The sequence below is a fragment of the Lissotriton helveticus genome, chromosome 5_1, assembly GCF_964261635.1.
Source record: "Lissotriton helveticus chromosome 5_1, aLisHel1.1, whole genome shotgun sequence".
Classification (NCBI taxonomy): Eukaryota; Metazoa; Chordata; class Amphibia; order Caudata; family Salamandridae; genus Lissotriton; species Lissotriton helveticus.
This window is the reverse complement of record NC_136065.1, coordinates 2,135,266,939-2,135,283,974: the sequence shown is the minus strand read 5'-3', so window position 1 is coordinate 2,135,283,974 and position 17,036 is coordinate 2,135,266,939. Positions and strand designations below refer to the sequence as shown.

Genomic DNA, 17,036 nt, shown 5'->3' with positions numbered 1-17,036 from the left:
CGTCAGAGCAGCTCCGCAACTGACTCCCTCCTTCACAAGGTAACGGAAGCTTTTATTTCTTTCTTAAAGTGGAAGTGCTTTAGTTATTTAACAACGTGAACACATTCGCCACTGTACTCGAGTGTCTAGACAGGAAAGATTTGTTTCACTGCAAGTAAACTTCTTCTGTCTACTTTTCAAATACTACGAGTAGATCTCTTCTGCCTACCCTTCACTCAAGCATTAGGGAACCTGTTACTTCTTCGACTCATCCACTTCTTTTCGGGATATATATACTAAGTCTAAAGTTTACCAGCGAACCCTTTTGCTATCACTCAAACTCCGATAAACCTACTACTCCTTACTCGTGTGACCCTTACTAGGTTATATCACAACTGAAGTTTCATTAGCGAACTCGTTGCTATCATTTATTCAAACATACATTCAGAAAAACCCTAATTAGTGCTTCCAGTTCTGCCTAACCTGCACCAATTTTCCTCAAGCCAGTGACCTCAATACGGCGTGGATTCTCCTCACCACCCGTTATTCAATTCCCCGGGGATTCCAGACAACATATAACAATTTATTAACGAGTGGGTTAGTACATTTATCAATATTACAGCAAGAAAAACAATTTAAAACATTTGATAATTTTCAAAGCAATAACATTTGCAATTGCGTTTAGCAGCACAATTTTCACAATTAGCAGCAATAACTTTTTAGCAGCATCCGACCTACCGACTTATCTTAACTAGTCCTTAACCATTTCTTTAACTAGTCCCTAACCATTTCTTTAACTAGTCCCTAACCATTTCTTTAACTAGTCCCTAACCATCCTCTGCTACCAGAAAATTACTGATAGAGCGCGCAGGTCACCCAACCAACAAATTTACCATACACGTATCGGGCCCATATATTTCAATACACCATTATTTTATTAATCGGGCGACCATACACTCTACTACCAGTAACCCAGTTCCTTCCTATATATTTCTATTGTACCCGACTTACCAATCCACCGTCACGGGTACCTAATGACTACGATGAATCAGGGAGCTAGCTGTGAAGAAAAGGCAAACAAACACAATACCAACTTTATCCTTCTGTATTTCATAAAGACCACAGACTCCGGGAAGTTTTAAGGATTTTATCTAGATTTCAGATTCGGACAGCATGAGATTTATAACCAGTAAACAATCAATAACCAAGATAATGAAGAGTACATATCCATAAAGGAAATATATCAAGCTGATCATTTATGAGTCTACAGTAAGGTGAGAATGAGGAAACAGCTAGGCAAATAATTTCAGACTAAAGGACGGGGAAGAATAAAGATCATACTAGAAACTTCACAGTAAAATATTTCCCCATGAAGAGGAACTACAGGTGAGGTGAAAATAGACCGTACTAATAAACTGGTGCAATTACTTGAATCAACTAAAAGATGGGTAAAACAAAGAACATCTGTATATCATGACCTGGAAAGGAAATGTACTCAAAGGATGGGTAGAGAATGGAACATGCTAGAATAATGACAATAACGTATGAGCTTTTCAATCAGTGGGTTTGCGACAAAGCAGGGAAAATCAATATATGCAAAGATATGTCTTTATTGAAGCAAAAGACAGAAAAATAGAAAGGTGCAGTATAGAGTTTCAGCACTATATTTACCTAGAATGGTGTGAAGACCAACCCTGGCCACAGGTCAGTTAAGAACAGGAGGGACCCCAAAGGAAACCCGTCATCAGCAGGACAGCAGGTGCAGAATGGACACCCCAGGACAGGACAGGAAACCCAGATTAGGATCAGGACAGGACCACCAGGATAAGACCAGCACCCGCAGTTTGGAAGCAACGCCTGCGCTCCACCCTCTCTGCAGCTATCAGTCAGAACCCCGATTGGGTTATCGAACTCCCCAGCAAAGTGCTCCGCCAGCACTTAAGGTTTCTCAACAAAACCCTTGAGTCTATGGAAATTTCGGACAGAGTGCTCCGCAGCCCTCTGTATCAGTCACCTATTGAGTGCGTTGGGTCAGTGACAGGTCAGCTATTCGGACAAGTCGGACAATTTCTCTAGCTAAACCTAGGCTAGTTATACTGTTTCGGGTCAGTGTACCACCCCCCAAATGTTGCAAGTGTCAGAATCCCCAATTTTGATTGGTCCCCAAATAGGATAGGTCAACACACCAATCACATTTCAATTCTACAAGCTCCTATTTACATATTCTGGGACCGCCTAATGAATTTGGGGTTCCCATGACATACTCTACGGAATACAATACAATTTATACAAATGTAACTTTTGCAGGACATTTTAGCTTCTTCTGCTGGGTGAAGGTGCATCTTCCCAGGCACATCTTGGCTAGGACCTTTGGTTGGCAGGGATTCAATGCCACCGGCAGAAGACTGTCATGCGCAGAAGGGTAGCTCAATATGGATTCACGAGTGTCTCTCAGACCCTCAAAATCGCGGTACATGAAAAGTAAGCGAAAACAAATTAAAACACAGAAATAAATGATTACACTGTACACCATGAATAGCTACTCTATACCCCTTACTTTATATAAACTATTTGCATTAAGGTTTAGTGCAAATAAACTACAACACGAAAACATCAGTGCAAGCTTCACCATGTGAGGACACCAAGCGGCCATATTATTGCAATTGCGCAGGCGCAAAGGTTCCCACCAGACCTGCAAATACGTCACGTCACGTGAGTGTGACTAACGCATGCGCAGAAGAAAACCCGCCAAGCAGCGGCCATTTTTAGTGACAAACGTTATTAAGGTTAATACACACATATGCAAGCGTCTCTAGGGCGTTACCAATGTCAAAATAAAAGGAAATTAGTAAGACAAAACAGGTTGGATTACTTTGTTACATATTACTCGAGGTTCATGAATTCAAGCAAGTCGCGTAATATGCGAATCCTTGCTCCATCATTTCCTCGTGGCCTGAGGACTCTCTTTCCGCCGTCGAGGCCTGCCGATGCGCCTTTGGGCCCCGCGGGTTCGACTGTGGGTCCTGGCGTGCTGGAGGCTTTGGCCCCGGCATCGTCGGCGACTTCGGTCCCGGCGCCACAGGACCCTGCGGGATCCAGGCCTGGATCCCGGTCAACCTCATGACTCCTCCACTGGCGCCGACCCCTATGGTGCCACTCCTGGCGCCGTCCTCTGACGCCGCCGTCCCTGGTTTTAGTCCGGGTCCGACGTCGGATCGGCGCCGTCTCTGGCGTCGATGGGTGAGGCCTTCACCTACGACCCGGCTCCGTCCTTTATGTCTGTCTATCAGGACACGGATGAAGGGGAGGACTGGGAGGGGTCTGAGGACCCTCTGACACAACAATGCCAGTTAAGTCAGGACTGGGCAGATGAGCTGGGGGAGGCCTGTGGTTTTGACATGTCGCCAGACACTAGTTTCATCTCTCCTCCCGCCGTGGTTGCAGAGGAGGGTGCTACTTATAGCGTGGTATTGCGCACGGCAGCCAAGGCCTTGGCTCTTGAGCTCCCTATTGCGGCCGTCAGACTAATCTCCTCACCAAGGTCTTTCAAACGCCAGTAAGCTCTTCGGAGCCTATGCTGCCGTTCATTGAGGCCCTCACCGACATTCTTATGGGCACTTGGTCCAGGCCCTCCACAGTGCCTCCTGTGGATAGGAACGTGGCCGGACGTCACCGCCCGGCTCCGGACGACCCCTGCTTTCTGTCCACCCACCCCACCCCCAAGAGTCTGGTGATCCAGGCCTCTACGTCCCAGACCGCATTCCCGTCCGCTCCCCCGCATCGGGGATCCAAAAGGCTTGATCAGTTTGGGAAGAAACTGTTCTCCTCAGTTAGCTTGGGGTTGCGGTCCTTTAATACAGCGTGCATTTTGGGCCGTTACACCCACTCTCTGTGGGATATGGTGGCGGACGTGCTGCCTCAGTGTCCGGAGGAGGCCGGGACAAAGCTCGCCCAGGCTCTTGCTGAGGGGCGAAATGTGGCATGGTATTCCATCCGATGTGGACTTGATACCACGGACTCGCTGGGCAGGCGATTTCCACAACGGTGACGATCCGTCGCCTCGCCTGACTGAGGTCTGGCAATTTTTCGAGGGATGTCCAGAACACGCTCCTGGACATGCCCTTCGATGGCCGTCGCCTTATTTTGGACAAAGCAGACAGTGCGCTTGAGCGTTTCAAGGACTCCAGGGCTACGGCCAAGTCCTTGGGCCTGTCGGGCCAGCGCCAGCAGACATCTGCTTTTCGCCCCTTTCGTGGCCAAGGAAGGGCCCCCCCCCCCAACATGTTCGTCCAGCCACAGGCCACAGAACCAACCTCAATGCGGTCGCAGACGTGGTAACCGTCGTGGCAGTGCAGGGGGACAGAGGCCCGGTCAGTCCACATCCTCTCCTGCAGCATCTGCCTCATAGCTTTCCTATTCCGAGCTTTCAGGCCCATTCAATGCCAGTAGGAGGCAGGGTTCGCCATCACCTACTCCACTGGCTTACCATCACTTCGGACAGGTGGGTGCTGCAAATATTCCGAAGGGGCTACTCCCTCCCCTTCGAGGCGACCCCTCCAGCCATGCCACCGCAATACCACCGCATATCGGGGGATCACTTGCGACGTCTGCAGAAGGAAGTTACGGTCCTCTTGGCCAAGGGGGCCATCGAGCGGGTTCCTGGGGCAGAAGTAGGATGTGCTTGCTACTCCCACTACTTTCTGGTTCCCAAGAAGGGCAAAGGGGGCCTGTGCCCTATCTTGGACCTCAGGAGCGTCAACAACTTTCTCCGGAAGGAGAAGTTTAAGATGCTGACTTTGGCTTAGGTCCTGGCTGCCCTGGACCCTGGAGACTGGATGGTAGCATTGGACTTGCAGGACGAATATTTCCACATCCCCGTCCTGCCGGCCCACTGGCGCTTCCTGCGGTTCACAGTAGGCCACAAGCACTTTCAGTTTAACGTGCTCCCCTTCGGCCTCACCAGTGCCCCTCGGGTGTTCACGAAAGTGATGCGGTGGTCGCAGCTCATCTGCGCACATTAGGGGTACCCTATCTCGACGACTGGTTGTTGAAGGCGGGCTTGCCCCAGACAGTCGTCTCCCACCTCCAGACTCTGGCCGATCTCCTGCACTCACTGGGGTTCTCCATCAACGTGCCGAAGTCCCTCTCAGAAGCTCCTCTTCATTGGAGCAGTTCTGGACTCAGCGCATTTTCGGGTTTATCCCCCCGAGCAGCTGGTTCGGGATTGTTAGAAGGGGTGATCCCCGAGGGACAGGATATGGTCTCCCGACCACTCAGTGACCCACCACTCCCACGAATACAGCCGAGTCTTGACGTGAGGTCCTCGCTGGGAAGGACTTCGGTTCTAGGATCGTACACACGGAGCTCACACCACACTTAGGAACGGACACCACATCGTGGATTTCAATAGCAAGTTCTTTATCACACAGTAGAGATTGAGGTAAAATGAACACGTATTTACAAGCGATCGAGAATCGTAAAGTCTCAGGGGTTAGGAGTAGGGAAGCGGGACAGTCTCAGTATTAGGCCAGTATGGAGCGTACCCAGTGCGCAGCTCTCAATCCTCGAGCCGGGGGATACGGTAGATGGAAGTCGTACTGGCTGCTCTACCCACTGCTTCTTGAACCAGGTCGTGTTGGTAGCGTCGATGGTCCAGCCGGACCAGAGTACTCCTCGAGACGCGACAAGGTCAGCAGGGCTCGATCCGGAGTGAACAGAGTGTCTGTCAAGTCTTGAGGAGCCGCGATTACGTCAGCAGGGCTCAGGGGATTTCACGAATAACCTTAGAGTTCCAGGATGAGCCGCGACGAGGTCAGCAGGGCTCCGAGGTTCCAGTTCCTTCTTCACGAGGATGATCCGCGACAGCGTCAGCAGGGCTCTGGGTGTTTCAATGAATGTTCTTAGAGTTCAAAGATGAGCCGCGACAGCGTCAGCAGGGCTCTGAGGTTCCAGTTCCTTCTTCACGAGGATGAGCCGCGATCAGATCAGCAGGGCTCTCTTGTCCAGGATACAACTGCCCGCTAGTTCTTGGGCGGGCCTTGATATAGTGCAGTGGCCCTTTGATGTCCGGACCCTCGCAGGCGGGGATCTCATGCCTCGGGGCTGGTCGTCGGAGTGTTCCGTCGGCTGGTCCTTTGATCCTTTAGAAGATGCGTCCGGGGATTCCCAGACGCTCAGCAGGGACTGGAATCAGCTCTCGGGGAGGCCAGAGGTGCGATCGAAACCAGCCCACAGGTGAAGGCCAGAGGTGTGAGAGAAACCAGTCTCCCAGGGGAGGCCAGAGGTGCAATCGAAACTCCTTAGTCTTATCTCACTCAGGAAGCCCTCTACCCCCCAGCCGGGCATGGCGCGTCTGAAGCCTAAGTTTCCCTGGGGCCGGGGTCAGGCAAGGCCTAGGGAGTCAGGGACGTCGGGAAGGGCAATGGCTGCCGGTGGCCCTGTGGGGTGATGCAGGTTCGGGGCGCCCGGTGCCGGGAAGTGGGATGGCGGAATGCGGGAATGGTCGTCCGTTGGTAGGGTCGTGTAGGGAGAGGGGCGGACAGGGGACGGGACGACCAGGGGTTTCTGGGTGCAGGGCCATGCTAACGGGGTGCTGAGGAAAGGGGAGAACCACGCCACGAGGCCAGGTCCAACAGGGATATTCAGACTCTGATTCCGATCTTTTGGCCTTTATCCCGAGTTTCGGTCAGGCTGGCGCTGCGGCTGCTGGGGCTGATGGCCACCTGAATCCTGCTGGTACATCACGCCAGGTGGCGGATGCGGGCTCTGCAGTGGGATCTGAAGTTCCAGTGGGCACATCATCAGGGCAACCTGTCCGATCAAGTCCAGGTCTCGGAGGACACTGCACGACAATTGCAGTGGTGGCTCACGGACTGCGATTTGGTCAGTGGCAGATTCCTCTCCCTTCCCCAACCCGAGCTCACAGTGGTGACGGATGTGTCCCTCCTGGGATGGGGGTGCCACGTGGGAGAGGAGGAGAGCAGAGGCCTCTGGTGCGTTCCCTTTGAGCCACTTCATAATTGCCCTCTTCGTCTTCTGACTCTCAAAACTGTTTCCTGGTTGCCATCACGTCTGCCAGAAGAGTGAGTGAGCTCCAGGCTCTTTCCTCTAAGCCTCATTTCCTCTCTGTCCATCCGGACAAGGTTGTTCTGAGCACTCATCCTTCTTTTCTGCCCAAGGTTGTTACTGCCTTTCACATCGGCCAGTCCATTACCTTGCCCACCTTCTTTCCGCCTCTGCATCCCTCGAAAGAGGAAGAGAGGCTCCACCGGCTGGACCCAAAACATGCGCTCTCCTTTTACCTCAACGGCACACAACAGTCCGGGTGGACGTCCAACTCTTTGTTGGCTACGTGGGCACTAAGAAGGGAAGGGCGGTGCACAAGCGGACCATCTCTCGGTGGGTCGTTTTGTGCATCAAGGTCTGCTATTCCTTGCCTAAAAAGGAACCTCCTGTGGAGCTGCGCGCGTATTCCACTCGGGCCACGGCGGCTACTACTGCCCTGGATCGGGGAGTCACTTTAAAGGACATTTGTCAGGCAGCTACGTGGGCCTCGCTACACACGTTTGCCAAGCACTACTGCCTGGACAGTCAAGTCTGGAGCAATGGCTTTTTTGGCCGTTCCGTTCTCTAGGACTTCCTGGTGTGATCTTGGTTTGCAGACCCACCACCGGGGTTGGTATTGCTGGGGTATCTATTCTAAGGTAAGGAATCTAACTAACGTGTTTCTTTCAGATGAACAAGTTACTTACCATTGGTAATGATATATCTGTAAGAAACATTAGCCAGTTAGATTCCTTACTGCCCCACCCATCCTCCCGGTTCTCCGAACCGGTATCCAGGGTTAAGGTATCTCCCTTTGAGGGCCCTAGTTTCATGGCACCAGTGTCGGTTTCTTGCATGGCTCTGCGTTCCTGGCGCGGAAAGCTATGTACAGAATGGACGTCAGCGCGCGAGGGCAGCGTCTAAGTACTCCCATGACATCATCCGGCGATTACGACGCAACGACGGACGCGTAGCCGCAGATGACGCCTACCGACGCGCAGGGGTACTGCTGATGGAAAAAACTTTCCGGATCCAGTCTGACTCCTGGGGATATTCTAAGGTAAGGAATCTAACTAACTAATGTTTCTTACAGATTTATTGTTGCTGAAGGTAAGTAACTTGTTCATCAGGTGCTTACCTTGTTCTTCACACACATTCCACCATGCCCAGTTGTGAAAGTGGCTAAGGAAACCACTGCATGGATAATGAAATGTAGATCTACGTTGTCTAAGCAGCGGGTTCTTCAAAAGCGGTCATTACTGAGCTTGTTTTTTTTCTTTGTTTTTCAGAACCCCCAGGACCAATTGACAACAGTAAGATTGCTCAGACGAAAGGTGGCAGCCATGTACAGCTAAAGCAGGGTAAGAATCAGCTTTTCCTTCTCTTATTGATTCCCTTCTTATCTCCCTTCCTAAACCTCTGGAAAGGGATCTTGTGTTGGAAGCTGACCTTAAACCCTCCCCTCACTTGAAACTCAGAGAGAGTTGATAGCTAACATATTTTATCCCTGCCATTCTGTTTTTTCTCCCTCCTCCCGCAAACCTCTGGGAGCTGAAATAGAGTTTGAGGCTGACAAGCTATTCCTCAGCAATCACATTTTCCACAACCCCCTTCCCTACATCCTCTCTAGGCACTAAAGCAGCACACGTGGTAGGCAGTCATTTCTAGGTCAAAACTCTTGAAATGTTGTGTGGAAGTTGTCCTTGTCCCCTCTACACTCATTTATTCTTGCCAAGTAGTGAAAGGCCTGGATTCTTAACAGTCATTAACCGTTCCTCTTATCTCGGACTTAAAAAAACTGCTTATCTTGAAAATATTATTTCCATGGGGAGATTCCTTTTTCATCAAATGTCCACATGGTAAGGTTGTCAAATGTATAATTTTATCTTGTATTTCCGCAATGATTGTTTTTCTTCATCCACTACTGGATCTCTCATAAATTCATATGCTTGTTTTATTCCTATATTTGAGCCTGGGAATCTTCAGTTGGAATTGTTAAACACTGGGATAACACCGCTTGCTTTAAAACTGCATTCTATGTACTATCCCCCTCGTTATGTGACCCACGTACCAGCCTATGAGGTGAAGTAGAAGTCGGATTCATTGCCACCAGAAGCTTCCAAAGCTCAGATTTTTCTCCTGGCATGCAAAGTCAATGGAAATCCTCAAACGCGTTGCTCAAAGAACGCTGTTGACACTACGAAAACACTTCTGTGTTATAACATTCTCTCTGATGTCCATGAACCGTAGACTATCTTTGTGAAAGTGGGGGATCCCAGCAGCACTTTTATAAAGAAAAGTTTTTGAAAAACATTGAATGAAGAAACATATGTCTGTATGACGTAACACTTTCTAATTCCTTTTTTCAGTTTTAAACAATATATCTAGGAAGCCAAATTGACCAGAGCATGCATTTGGCTGAAAGCACCACCGGTTTTGCCTTTTTCTAAAAGCAAGGGTGAAAACTAGACTCGGATGGGCTGTGCTTGCAGGGCCAAGCTGAACATGCAATTTTAAGAATTCCAGAATCGCTCCATCTTTCCATCATGTAGTGTAGTCTCCGTGAAGGAGTTTTTTTTTTGTTTGAGTTGAGAAGGATCACCGAAAAGACTGCCTGTCCTAAAGATATTGAGGGCTCTCTTGGTGGGGTGCAATCCTGGAAGGATGACCACAGTGTATGTTTTATGTGCCTTCTGGACTTTCTCTCCATGAGAAAGTGCAAAATCTGCTTAGAAATGGCATAGAAGACTCAAGGAGACGAAATGAGGCTTCTCTGCTCAGCAAGGGGAAGTTAGCGGCTCTCACTTGCGGGTCAACAGCTCCATTAGGGCAAGGAACTCCATCTTCCTTGTCTTCTGTCCTGGCTATGGCCAGGTCTGGCCCCTCAAATAAGCCCTCTAATCCTTCGTTGTCCATAATATTCCTAACACATGTTGAGGCCTTGTGGATCTTTCCATCCGATGTCGAGGCAACGTTGACAGCTATAGAGTTGAGACAAGGGTCTTACTTGCTCGCCATGCCACCCCAGTTTAGACCCAGACATATCCAATTCAGTCTTGACCCTGTTTCTCATGGGAATAGTCCTGCCTGAAGTGCCAAGCCAGGTCCTTCCTGGACCAGAAACAAGCATCCTGGGACCAGTTTTGGGGCAGCACCCCTCATCAGCCAGGCTAGCTTGAATCCAGTGACACAGTGAGCCTGGGACCCACGTCTGGTCCAGGGAAGACGTGACCTGTCAGTTCTGGCCGGACTGTTCCCATGGGGATCAGGGTCAAGACTGATTTGCATATGGCCCAAGGCTGCCTAGTGGCACTGGATTGGGCAAGGAGGGTGTAGTACCCAGAACTCTTGGGTATGAGCATCTGTCCCCCGATGAAGGTGCCGCTTTGAGAGGATTTTATGTCGCAGCAGCAGGGAAGCATGCTCCACCCAGGCCTGCACAGGCTGCATCTCCCGGCTTTGAGATTTAGCTGTGGTAGTTGACCTCATTTGACCTTTCTCCTGAGGTCATTAACGTCATCTTGGCGGCAAGGCGTCCATCTACAAAGTCGGTGTACATCATTCATTGGGACCAATTTGCGGCTTTGTGCAGCACCCGCCAAATTGATCCACTGCAAAACAATTTGTCTGGGTTTTGCTGTTTGTTCTGCCCCTGGCCCAGCAAGGACTTGCTTTGGGCGCTGTTAAGGAAAATTTGTTAGCTCTTTGAAGGTTGCCGAATCAGCCCTCTTTACTTAATTCACCTGCTGTAATGAGATTTTTGTAAAGTTTTCAACATTTATCTTAGTCAAAACTCTTTGTGATGCTGCAGTGGTACTTGAATGTAGTTCTCACTTTGATACATTCTCTTTTTTGAGCCACTGTAGAGTCGTCCAATAAGACTTTTGACGTTGAAACTGGTTTTACTCGTTGCCAAAACATTAACTAGGCATGCAAGCGAGCTGGAATCCCTAAATGTCAACCCACGATATACAGCATTCTTCCAATGATACGTTGGTTTTGAAGATCAAAGCTAGCTTTCTGTCGAAAATTATTGCTCCATTTAATGCCAATGAGGCATCATATTTCTAGCATTCTTCGCCCCACCTCTTTCATCTAAGGAGGAAGAGAGACTCCATTGTTTGTTCACTAAACTTTTACATAGAACGCACCAAAGAATATAAGGTGGGCAGTCAGCTCTTTGGGGGATTGTCTGAGAAGAAGGGCAAAGCAGCAAAAACTAACTATCTCTCGATGCATTGCTTTTAACATGAACATCTGCGATGCATTGGCTAAGACACAACGTCAATAAGGTTTACAGACTTATTCCAACAGAGCGATAGCTGCTACCACAGCACTGGCACGTGGTGTGGCTGTTCTGAATATTTTCAGGGGGCTACGTGGGTGGATTTTTTTTGTCTTAGCCGGTTCACAGACTCACCACTTGGGAGGGAGCTTCGGTATCTATTCACAAGGTGAGGAATCTGTGGTTAAGTGTCCGTCAGAAGAACAAATATTCCTCTGTAATGATTTTTCTGGTGGATGCTCTAACCGCATATTCCTCACCCATCCTCCCACTTCCCTCATCTGTGAACTGAACTCTCTTTGATATAACTGTAGAGGTCTGCACACTGGTCGTGCCAGTCTACTGATATGCTCTACGTCTGAGGCATGGACAGCCTAAGAAAGCAACTGACGTCCGCGTACATGGGTGGGGCATATATGCATCTCCCCTTGTCACTTCTGGGGCGGAACCACATCAGCGCAGAGCCGCACAATGCCACCTAACCGTGAGCAGAAGTACTGCTTTGGAGTTTCCAGATCCAGTCTGATGCCTGAGGAATATTTACAAGGTGAGAAATCTGTGGTTAAGTATAGTGTCCTCTAGAAAGATCGTTACGAAAGGTAAGCAACTTGCTCATTCGTGTCATTTTTGGAGGGCAATGTCTTATTTCTCATTGAACACAACACAATTACACAAAAATAAAAGGACGAGAAAATATTGCATGGACTATGATTTTATGTTGTTCTACTTGTATCCAGAAAGCATTTTTGTAGGGAAGAGTGCCATCATGATGTTTTGTTACTGATAATTTACTACTAGGATATCATCTCTCATTTCAAAACTGGATATTCAGGCAGGAATATGTTCCCCTCTTTACAGTATCTCAGAGATTGATTTATTCTCCTTCAACATTAGCGCATTCCTTGTAGAGCATATGTCGCGCCAACATCTGTCTGTGGAAAACAGTGTCTCCAATGCCTCATATCGAACACTCACAACGTTTTCTGTTTACACAGGAGCGGATTATGGGCAGATTTCAGAGGAGACTTGGACTTACTTGTTCACGCTGTATGGTGGGGGACCAGAGATTGCCATCAGACAAAGTGTCGCCCAAGTGCAGGAGCCGGAGAACCTCCACGGGGAGCAGAAGATCGAAGCAGAGACCCGGGCGCTGTGATCTACTGAGGACCAGTGAGATTGTTGCTTGAAAGGCCAAGGTGCGTGGGGCCGGGAGGGGACATGTGGCATACAATTGTGCATGGACAGGCTGGTTTTATGAATAATCTCTTCTTAATCCACAGGTCCCTTGGATACGCCTTTGACCAGAGAAGCCCTGTTGCACCTCTGACCCTTCTCGTCAGCACTTTTGAAGACCTATGTGTAGAGACTGGACACATCTGTTCCTTGTTTACAGTGGGTAATGTTACACATAGACAGAATATTTATTTGAGAGCCACAGCAGCTTTGCTTTACTAAATGGTATCTTCATATAATGAGTAATGTATTTCTTCCTACAAAGGAGGCTTCAGGGAAAGTGCTCTTAAGGTAACCGGTTTGGCTCCCGTCACTTCAAGGAGAGAAGTGTCGGTGACAGAGGATCTGAAGTCTTACGGTGATCTGGAACAGACCACTGCTTGATGCGAGTAACGTAAGTCTGACCAGGAAGAATGCAATTGAACAGGATGAAATCTGACACCATGTAAATATTCAATCTAAATAAAATGCTTCATGTAGCAACACCCAGTGAACAGGTGGGGCTGTCCAAATGCAAAGAGGCTTTTGAACTTGGGTGGAAAGCTCTTCTGGACTGACTTTGAGCATTTGAACTCTCACCCTGCATTGGCTCCTTACCGTGGGTAGGGCTTTGACCAGCGCCTCTACTGACCTGAGCGGATATGGCCCTCCGCCTTAGGTCAGGAGCTTCATCGCGGATGAGCGCATCAGGGTATTATGACGCAAATGCTGGAGTTGCAGAATTCGTCCTGCAGCTTGCCGCTTCTCCAAATATTATTCCTGCTAAAGTACTGACTCTGTCCCTGTATTGCACACCCAGACTATACACCTCAAACCATCCGTAGTCCCCTGGTTGTGACCCTTCCGTATTTCACCCTGGAATGATTTTAAGATGAAATGCACCCTAAGACCTTTTTTTGTTTAGGAGTCTAATAGAAAATAGAACCAACCATATCTGACCTAGTGTTTATCCCCTTTTCACAGCTTTACATTTTCTTTGCTATGCAGCAATTCCTGTGGAATGGGGTATTTTCATGCTTTAAATTAGGAGGTAGAACGATACACCTTGGAAGGAAGGAGTTTTATGGAACTAGATTGCCTCTCCTGCCTTTTAAAGCGGAATAGTGGAGCTGGTTTTGCTGCTTATATCTTGAACTTCCTAGACTGAGAAGGTTGGGCAACCTTGCTAGAAAGGATGCCTTGGTTCAAGCCTTCTATCCTTTGTGGGGCTCAGGCCCCTGCAGAGGTAAGATGCTTCCTGGCACCTGCAGAGGTAAGATGCTTCCAGGCATCTGCTGAAAGACATTAGATGTACTCCAGACTCACTGGACTGAATGTGCAGCCAATGATATGTTGGCTTGGCCACTACTAATCTCTGATCAGAGTGTGTGGGGTGTGTTTGGTTTTCCACCCGCTGATGGTATGACCAGACACTGGAAAGTCAGGTTAATCCGTGACATGGGAAACTGGACCTGGGATAAGACTCGTTCTGGCTCGGAGCATGTTGCTTCTCGAGACTCTGGATCAAAACCCCAGCTGCAGTGATGGGACATTCCGGATTTGGTTTGTGACCGGTGCCTTTTCCTGTCCTCATTAATTTAGTTTAGACTATGAGCCAAGAGACATTCCAAAAAGGCCTCCAGTGCTTCTAATCGCCCACCCTGTTCGACTGGTTCTCCTACACTAACTCAGTACTTCCACCCTTGTGGCTTCCTGTTCCCAGTCATACTGCCTGTTAGGCCGGTGTCATCCAAGAGTTTTTTTCCTACCAGAGTAGTACTTGTAGCCCTTGAGAACACCTATTCTGATACTACACTTGCATCATACCCTTCTGGTAGACCTTTACCGATTTACCGCACAAGTGTTATGAGTGTCCCGAAGATCTACAGATCTGCACTCATGATACTTTGTTAGACTCTTTCCCTTGCATCAGATTACTTCTCCAAGCCCATTGCTTGGTGTCTGGTGCCGTGCCATAACCGTGGCTGGTGCCATGTCATAACCGTGGTTGGTACCATGTCATAACCGTGGCTGGTGCTGTGTCATAACCATGGCTGGTGCTGTGGGTATTGAGAAATGCGACAAAAACAAACCTCTATACAGACTTTTCTCTGTCTAAGGAGAGGGATACCCTCCCCATCATACTGAGTTTTCACAATCCCACAAAAATTATTCTTGAGGGAATTTTCCTATATTTTCATATTTTCTCAGATGTGCTATTCTTTTTGAGAAGTCCTGTTTTCCTGAGCAAATGTCAGGGTCTGAGCTGTACCATTTATTTCTGTGAAATAACAGCACTGTCTGTTTCTTTGTACAGGCATATCTTTCTGTTGGGTTGTTTTCCTGCATTTGATTCTCCGTTGTGCACCACTGTGATGGTTACCACCGCACATTGATGCTTAGGAATAGGAGGTCTATTAACAATTTGCTGTACGAAACGTGACCTGGTTTCTCCTGATGGCAAGACCGCGAATGTAGAGTATCTGTACACAAACTCAATCATGAGGTAAATTACCTATGAAATGCACGAGAGCAGTGGGGGCACACGCGCACACACCCCTCATTCCGTGGGAGCGAGAGGCACATCACACCAATGCACCATGTGGAATACTACTGTGTAAATATTAGTTAAGAGAGGGAGATCACACACCACACAAAGAAGTACATGTGTTGAAAATGTATTTGACATGAGCAGTAAACATCCCTAACCATGTTTATGGAGAGCCAGAAAGGAACGTGCACCCGTTGCGCTGGAGCGCATCATCTGGGTTCTACCTGAATACAAGACTTCGGAGCGCTCCTCTGGCGTTGGCCTGCATATGTCGGAACCATACCTAAATTGTATAAACTAATTGTACAGATGCAAAATCTCAATGTTGAAAACTACTACATCCTGTATTAAAATGGTATTTAAATAAATACGTGTACATTAAATGAAAAAGACCACTTTGACTGACTCCACTTGATTTTATTTCACAGCCCTTGTCCACCGTTTTTTTGTGTGTGTTTGTGTGTATGATTTGTAAAAGACTGTGGCACCAGCCCATGAGTGGTAGCTTCCGAACATAGTGTGACAGTAGTATTATTTCTTGGTCTAAGTTTGTATTGTTCATTAAGTTGTGCTTTTTTTTTTTTTTTTTTGCAGAGTTTTATATAGCGCGAACTAGAACCGAACCGAATCAGTTATCAGAGCGCTTTACATAGCACCAGTTACACACTTTCATTTTTTTTTTTTTTAGGCACGGGGAGATTAAGTGATTTACCCAGAATCACAGGGGGTTTTTGGCGTCGTTACCGAGACTCGAACCAAGTTCCCCAGGTCCGAGGTCGAGCGCCTTAGCCGTTAGGCCAACCCCTTTTTAGTGTTCTTGCTTATTGGTATAAATATTGAGCGCAGCTGGGATTGTCTGCAGGGCGTCATGGTTATAAACCAAGCAAACCATAACTTTCCTTGAACCTTTGTTTCCCCAGTGACGTTTTGGGATCTTTGATCATTACCAGATTCAGCATGTTCCTGTGGCTGTGCCACAAGAGTTTTCTAGAGTACTCCGCTTATGGCCAGGCCTTGCGCCCAACTGAACATGGGGAGCCAGTTCATTTGGCGCATGGGGATCGGCTGCAGAGCCTGACCTTTGATCAGGGTTTTTATTTTGTGGGTTTTGGACCCTATTGTAGTGTTTGAAAACCCTCACCATATCGTGGACCTTTGTTCGACCATTCTTGGACCTGGTTTGGGGTTCCCAAAACCCACAAAACGTCCGGCATAGGCACCTGAAGCTTGCGGTGGGTGTCAATCCCTGGCCGTGAAGCTTGCTTTGGGTATGCCATCTCTGGCCAGGGTTTGCGGATCTCAGGGGTAAACCCAGCAATGGGAAAATTTTATTTTTGTCCTATACAGGGAGTCCTTTTGCTAGCACACCCACCTGATTCAGTGGTTTAGGGAGTGCTTCCCCGGGCTAATTTTTTTCCCCCGAGCCAGTAATAGGGTTTCAGTTTTGAAAACCTCCTGGCTCCCCCCTTTGATTTTGCAGACCCGAAAAGGCCAGTCGGAAAAAAAAGCTCCCTCATCCAATCAGGTTTAAATATATGTTTACATGTTGGTCACTAGAGGTCCTTGAAATTACCCTCTCGGACCTCTGGTTTACAGTGCATATAGCTCTATAATTTAACCTTTAACACATAAAACACTTTTAATACTAATTTCTTGAACTGAATGGATTTACATCAAACCAAGCAAAAGCACTTCCTTGTAAGTTTTAACTGTTTGCAAAGTTTGATGTATTGGAGAGGAAAGATTCTTGAGACTTTTTTGACCCCATCTCCCTTTTTAGGTCTCGCCTAGCTACGCAGCGCCATGCGCTGCTCGCCTTGGCAAGATCTATTGTTGTCGACTTGGTTTGCGAAGGGGGACAGGATATGTACACGCGTAGAAAAGACAGCAGTCGTGCACGCATATGGCGCCGTCAGCAGGATCACGGAGGACAAGAGATGTGCATGCGAATGGCTCGTGGCACGT

General features: G+C 48.2%; 1 protein-coding gene across 1 annotated transcript in view; it reads left to right on the top strand.

Moving 5' to 3' along the window:
• The window catches only part of USP20 (ubiquitin specific peptidase 20), a 352,979-nt gene extending 337,509 nt beyond the window's left edge, over positions 1-15,470 (top strand). Inside the window, exons 23-25 of the mRNA XM_078646239.1 lie at positions 8,313-8,384; positions 12,304-12,504; positions 12,589-15,470. Coding sequence (XP_078502365.1) covers positions 8,313-8,384; positions 12,304-12,464 — 233 coding nt within the window. The 3' untranslated portion in view covers positions 12,465-12,504; positions 12,589-15,470. The remainder of the gene's footprint in view (positions 1-8,312; positions 8,385-12,303; positions 12,505-12,588) is intronic.
• Positions 15,471-17,036: the final 1,566 nt, after the last annotated feature.